This window comes from Nicotiana tomentosiformis, chromosome 5, assembly GCF_000390325.3.
Source record: "Nicotiana tomentosiformis chromosome 5, ASM39032v3, whole genome shotgun sequence".
NCBI lineage: Eukaryota > Viridiplantae > Streptophyta > Magnoliopsida > Solanales > Solanaceae > Nicotiana > Nicotiana tomentosiformis.
This window is the reverse complement of record NC_090816.1, coordinates 117,595,932-117,602,952: the sequence shown is the minus strand read 5'-3', so window position 1 is coordinate 117,602,952 and position 7,021 is coordinate 117,595,932. Positions and strand designations below refer to the sequence as shown.

The following is a 7,021-nucleotide window of genomic DNA, read 5'->3' as shown; positions in this document are numbered from 1 at the left end:
TAAATTTCTGTTTTCTTGCCGCGAGGTATTAATTGCCCTTATTCTGTGTAATTTAATGGTGACATACTACTTACTTGATTCATTTCCTATATTGTTAAACATGTCACCATGTCTTTTATTATTCCAGTAGGGCATGACCTGACCTCGTCACTACTCTACCGAGGTTAGGCTTGGCACTTACTAGGTACCGCTGTGGTATACTCATACTACGCTTCTGCACATCTTTTTGTGCAGATCCAGGTACATCTTATCAGACCAGGCATCAGTGAATTAGCCATACGAGGAGACTTCGAGGTATATCTGCCAGCGTCCGCAGACTCCGGAGTCCCCTTCTATCCTTATTATGTTGTTTCCTTATTTTCTTTAGACCTTGATGTATAAAGGCATTGAAGATAGATTCTTAGAAGCTTGTGATTTATTTCTACCGGGTTTTGGGAGTTGTAATTATGTGAATTGCAGATTTATTTATTTCAGATTTCTATTGTTATTCCGCATTGATAGGCTTACCTAGTCTTAGAGACTAGGTGCCATCACAACATCCTACGGAGGGAATTTGGGGTCGTGACAAGTATTGAAAGGACTGGATTCAAAGAAATACACCCAGTTTATGTTCAAACCAAGCACGAGTTGATCCTGAAGCGGTTCAAAACGCCTGATGTGCCAAAATATGATGGGACTTCGGAACATCAAGAGTACATCATCACTTATACAACGGCGGTGAAGGGAAATGACAGCTCCATACAAAATTAAGTCAGTCTTGTTGAAGAAGTTCGGAGAGACCCTGATAAAAGGGGCCCTGATATGGTATTCACTTTTACACGAGCACTCAATATATTCTTTCGAGATGCTCACAAATTCTTTTATCAAGACCCATGTCGCGGCCAGGAAGGTAAGGACGACATATTCAGAATTACGTAAGGAAAGTTCGAATTTCTGCGGGAGTTCGTGACCAGATTCCAAAAGGAAAGGATGCTGCTACTGGTCGTGCCGGACGAATGGGCAGCTGAGGCATTTACTAAAGGGTTGAATCCGAGGAGTTCTGACACTTCCCGAAAATTGAAAGAAAGTCTGCTCGATTTCTAGGCAACAACATGGGCAGATGTTCACAACCGCTACGAGTCGAAGATAAGAATTGAGGATGACCAACTCAGTTTCCCGGCTTCAACTAAGGGACGAGACTGAGAGAAGAATAAGGAAAAGTTGAAGGATGATTTCGACGCAGACCGATGGTCTTCCAGAGGTCGGTGTTTGCCTACGGAATGGCCAAAGGACGCGGCAGAGGTTTTCGGTCGGCGGATAGGTTCACTACCGATAGGAGATCGGATCGCTGCCGAAATAACAGATCATTGCAAGATAAAGAGGTATCGGGCCGCCGGGAATCCACCTACCCTAAGATGTCCGAATATAATTTCAACGCCAACGTAGTGGAACAAGTGTAGGCTATGAGAAACATTAAGGAAGCACGATTCTCAAGGCGATGAGATCCGACCCCGGTCAGAGGGATCTTAATCTATGGTGCGAGTACCATAGGACCAATGACCACCAAACTGGGGAGTGCTGACATCTATGCGAGGAGGTGGCGACATTGCTGAAAAATGGCCATCTTAGAGAATTCTTAAGTGACCGGGCTTAGAACAACTATGGTCGCAACCGGGATAACACGGAACCCTCGAAAGCAGGAGAAGATCCTCCTCGTCTGACGATCAACATGATTTTCGAGGGGGGACTAGATTAATGGTGTAACCTTTTCGGTAGCGAAAAAGATGAAGGTATCGGTGACCCATAGCAAGAGACTCTGGGAAGTAGTTGAGGACGACATCACCTTCATGGAGGAGGATGAAGATGGATTCCTACTACCATACAATGATGCCCTAGTAATTTCCCTTAATGTTTTAGATTCTAAAATCAAATATGTTTTGGTGGACCCAGGGAGTTCAGCCAATATTATACAATGGAGAGTGTTGGAACAAGCCAAGCTAATCGAAAGCATTATTCCGGCCATAAAGCTCTTCACCGGGTTCAATTTAGCAAGCGTGACAACCCGAGGGGAAGTCTTGTTGCCCACAAATGCCGAAGGGGTAATGAAGACGACCCTTTTTAAAGTAGTAGAAGGCGATATGGGCTACAATATTATTCTTGGAAGACCATGGCTGTACGAGATGAAGGTTGTGCCATCAACACACCATCAACTTTTGAAATTCCCAACTCCAGAGGGAATTAAACAAATAGGAGGAGACCAGCTGGCAGCAAGGGAGATGAACGCGATCTCAGTTTCAAGTAGCAAAGGGAAGGAGCATGCGATATAGCAATTACAGGAACCGATGCCAGCTCCTGAGCCAAATGAAGTAGACATGGGAGGAGGAGTTGAATCCTATCAGGTACCAAGATATTTCCAAGTACTAGAAGTAAAGGATGCAACCAAAGCGGAAGAACTCGAGCAAGTTGTATTGTTTGAGAAATTCTTGGAGAGGAAGTTTCACTTGGGGACATGACTAAACCCCGAGCTCAGGTCAAGATTTATAGAATTTCTTAAATTTAAGGTTGACTGTTTTGCGTGGTCGTATGCAGATATGACAGGTATTCCGCTAGAGGTGGTTGTGCTTAATTTATAGAATTTCTTAAATTTAAGGTTGACAGTTTTGCGTGGTCGTATGCAGATATGACAGGTATTCCGCTAGAGGTGGTTGTGCACAAGTTAAGCCTAGATCCTAACATCCCTCCGGTAAGGTAGAAGAAATTCCCTATTGCCGAGGTTAGAAACAAATTCATCAAATAAAAGGTAACTCGATTGCTTGATATCGGTTCAATCCGAGAGGTAAAGTAACCTGACTGGCTAGCTAACATAGTAGTAGTTCCAAAAAAGACTAATAAATTTTACATGTGAGTAGACTATAAGGATCTAAATAAGGCGTGCCCAAAAGACTCGTTCCCACTGCCAAACAATGATAAAATGATTGATGCGACTGCCGGGCACGAGTTGATGAGTTTTCTCGATGCCTATTCCGGGTACAACCAAATCAAAATGAACCCGGAGGATCAAGAAAAAACTTTGTTCATAACGAACTTCGGCACATATTGCTATAATGTGATGCCTTTCGGGCTTAAGAATGTCAGAGCCACTTATCAAAGGCTTGTGAATAAAATGTTTGAAAAATAAATAGGGAAAACCATGAAAGTTTACATAGATGATATGCTGGTTAAGTCCTTGAACACTAGTGATCATCTTAAACACTTGCAAGAAACCTTTGACATCGTAAGAAAGCACAACATGAAGCTTAACCCCGAAAAGTGTGCATTCGGAGTCAGCTCCGGTAAATTCTTAGGGTTCCTGGTGTCACAAAGGGTGATTGAAGTTAATCCCGATAAAATTAAAGTCATCGAGGACATCCCCGACCAGCGATCAAACGTGAAAGAGGTTCAAAGGTTAATAGGAAGACTGCCGCTTTAAGCAGATTCACTTCTCGGTCTTCAGAAAAATGCCATCACTTCTTTTCACTTCTGAAAAAGAACCACAACTTCGAATGGACTCCGGAATGCCAGCTGACTCTAAAAGATTTGAAAAGGTATTTATCGAGCCCTCCATTATTATCGAAATTGGAGGAAGGCAAATAATTGATGATTTACTTAGCAGTCTCAGAGGTAGCGGTAAGTGTCGTTTTAGTCCGTGAAGATGAAGGTACGCAATCTCCTATTTATTATGTTAGTAAATTTTAATGGGAGAAGAAACTCGCTACCCACACCTCGAAAAACTTTCCCTAGATCACGCAGTCATCGCTCAAAAGCTTAGGCCTTATTTTCAATGTCACCCGATAGCCGTGGTGACGACCTTTCCCCTGCGGAATAACCTTCACAAACTTGAACTTTCAGGTCGACTGGCCAAGTGGGCAGTCAAAATGAGTGAATTTGAAATATAGTATAAACCCATGACTGCGATAAAGTCACAAGTTTTGGCTGACTTTGTGGCCGATTTCAGTCCTGTACTGCTGCCTTTGGCCACCAAAGAAATGGTGATGGTGTCAGAATCGACATTGGGAGTCTGGACCTTATTCACGGATAGAGCTTCCAACGTGAAAGGGTCTGGGACTGTTCCCTTGACTAACAATGAAGCCGAGTATGAGGCTTTGATTGCAGGACTTGAGCTAGCCCGGGGACTGGACTCGGAGGTCATAGAAATCAAGTGCGTTTCTCAACTGGTAGTAAATCAGGTATGCAGTATCTTCGACACCAAAGAGGAACACATGTAACAATATGTAGTGAAAGTCCAGGCTCTTCTTACACGCTTCAGGGAATGGTCAATAACCCATATTCCGAGGGAGGAAAATGCGGAAGCAGACGCAGTGGACAATCTGGGCTCGTCCACGAAAATGAAGGGATCAGACTCCGGTACGGTCGTGCAGCTTATGCATTTGGTATCGGATGTGGATGGCTATTATGAAGTAAACGCAACCAATTTGGTCTGGTATTGGAGGAATAAGATCATTGACTATCTCGAGCACGGAAAACTACCCAAAGATCCCAAGGCATCCTGGGTGATGCGCACTAAAGCAGCCCGATACTGCTTCAGGGGTGGTCAATTGTATAGAAAATCTTTCCAAACCCCGCTGGCCCGATTTTTAGGAGCCTCCGAAGCTAATTACGTCATGAGAGAAGTTCACAAAAGAATATGTAAAAATCACTCAGGCGCGAATTCCTTGGTATTAAAGCTAATTAGGGCAGGATACCACTAGCCCCGGATGGAACAAGACGGTAAGACTTATGTTCAGAAATGCGATAAATTTCAACGCCACGCACCATATGCATCAACCGACAGAGCTATTGCATTCGATTTTGTTGCCCTGTCCATTCATGAAATAGGGGATGGGCATAGTCGGTCCGCTGTCACTGGCTCCCGATAAGGTAAGATTTCTTTTAATTTTAATCGACTAATTTTTTAAGTGGGTTAAAGTAGGTACTTACCAGAAAGTCGACGAGCGCGAAGTAGTCAATTTCATATGGGAGACCATAATTTGTAGGTTCGGGATACCAAAATAGATAGCTTATGACAATAGGCCACAACATAGGTGCAAAGGTCACAAAATATTTTGAAGATTTAAAAGCCAAAAGAATCACATCGTCGCCATACCACCCGAGCGCAAACGGCCAAGTGGAATCGATAAACAAAGTGATTATTCAAAAGCTCAAAAATAGATTGGAATAAGCCAAAGGCAAATGGCCCAAAGAGCTATTGGGAGTGCTATGGGCGTACCGAACAACGACCAATGCAAGCATGGGGGAGATACCTTTCTCTCTCGTATACGGAGCAGAAGCCCTGATACTGGTGGATGTAGGAGAACCTACCATGAGATACTTCCGGACGGACAAAGAAGCAAACAATAAAGCATATTGGTTAGATTAGAGCTGCTCGACGAACGCAGGGACTTGTCGCATATAAGGATGGCGACCCAAAAACAAAGAATGTAAAGATATAACAATCAAAGAGTAATCTCCGTTATTTCAAAGTGGGAAGCTTGGTTTTAAGGAAAGTGACTCAAAATACCCGAGAGCTCAATGCAGGAAAGCTAGGTCCGACATGGGAAGGCCCCTACCGGATTTCAGTTGTCACCGAGAGAGGATCATTCGAATTGGAAAATCAAGACGGAGTAAAATTATCGAGTAACTAGATAGCGGAACACATCAAAAGATATTATTGCTGATGAGCACCGCCTATACTAAAAGTATGTGCTGCACTCTTTTTCCCTTCGTCTAGTTTTTGTCCTAACTAGGGTTTTTTTTCTGGCAAGGTTTTTAACGAGGCAGCAATGAAAATCATACTACGGAAAAAGCACCGTCAGTACAAATAAGACCTTTAAATGACAAGTCATACAAGCAATGAGCCACTACGGAATGGTTAGATAGTCTTTTACTCGATAGCAAAGTTCCTACCAGGAAATAAAGCTTGTTATCGGGCCAAAGGTTACTCGAATGTTCACGAGTGCAAGTCACTGGGGGTGGTTGTGAAATATTTGGCTTTATAGCAAAGTTCCTAATGGGAAGTGAAGCTTGCTATCAGACCAAAGATTATCCAACCATTCGCTAGTGGAATCTTCAAAGGAGCAAGACTTCCAGTATTCAAATTTGCATTCTTCGCATTCGAACACTAGGGTGAAGAAATGATATGAGGATACGACAACATGACTGCCACATAAACTGAGACTACGAAATCCGGGAATAAAGTTGTATCATCTGGACCGGGGACTGCGCGGCCAGCCCCGTAAAAACAAGTTGTACAAATTAACCACAAGTAATGGCAATTTCTTTTTAGCACAACAAATGCTTATGTACTTTTGAAAATAGAAGGAACAAAGTAAATTCCTTTTATTTTTATCTTCTTTCTTGTCTGAACGATGAATTAATTTTATCATTTGAAAGTTAAACAAGTACTTCAAATACTAGTGCCGGAATGAATAGGAGACATCCTCTTCAAGAGCACAATAAACATAAGAGGGCCCTCTATTATGAAACCCATGTAGTAAAGGGTTGGTCCGAAAGAATTCATGTCCGGGATCCAAATACTATCGGGGAAGAAACACACCCGAAGCATTGCATAACTCAACGCAAAGAGAAAAATTTGTGCAATACTTAAACAAAAAAGCACTTTGATATAACAAACGTGCCAAGAAGCATAAGTACAAAAGTATGAAGTGATAAACAAAAATGAAAGAAAGCAAAAAGCTAAACTACTGCATCCCCAGAACCCGGGGAAAGAGAAGCATCTGCGCCCCTAGGAGAAGCAGGTGGATCTGCCGCCGACTCGAGATCTTGACCTTCCTCATCATCCCCTTCAAGTGCTTCCTCACTTCCCGAGAACTTGGAATCGGAACCAGAAGAGTCAGCCTCATCAGGTTGGACCGGGAGACCCCTTCGGGCAGTTGACTCCAACTCACGGGCCTTGGCAATCTCTGTATCAAAGTCAATAATGCCCGCTTTGGCCTCTTCCAAGATTTTTCTCCTCATGTTGTACATCGAATATATTTTTTCAACA

General features: G+C 43.0%; 1 protein-coding gene across 1 annotated transcript; it reads left to right on the top strand.

Moving 5' to 3' along the window:
- Window positions 1-1,763: 1,763 nt before the first annotated feature.
- On the top strand, window positions 1,764-2,306 carry LOC138893052 (uncharacterized). Its single transcript, XM_070176821.1, has one exon. The coding sequence runs from the start codon at window positions 1,764-1,766 to the stop codon at window positions 2,304-2,306; it is 543 nt and encodes a 180-aa protein (XP_070032922.1).
- The last annotated feature ends 4,715 nt before the right edge of the window (window positions 2,307-7,021 follow it).

Coding starts and splice junctions, on each gene's coding strand:
- LOC138893052 (XM_070176821.1), top strand. CDS start 1,764: ATGAAGGTATCGGTGACCCATAGCAAGAGACTCTGGGAAGTAGTTGAG.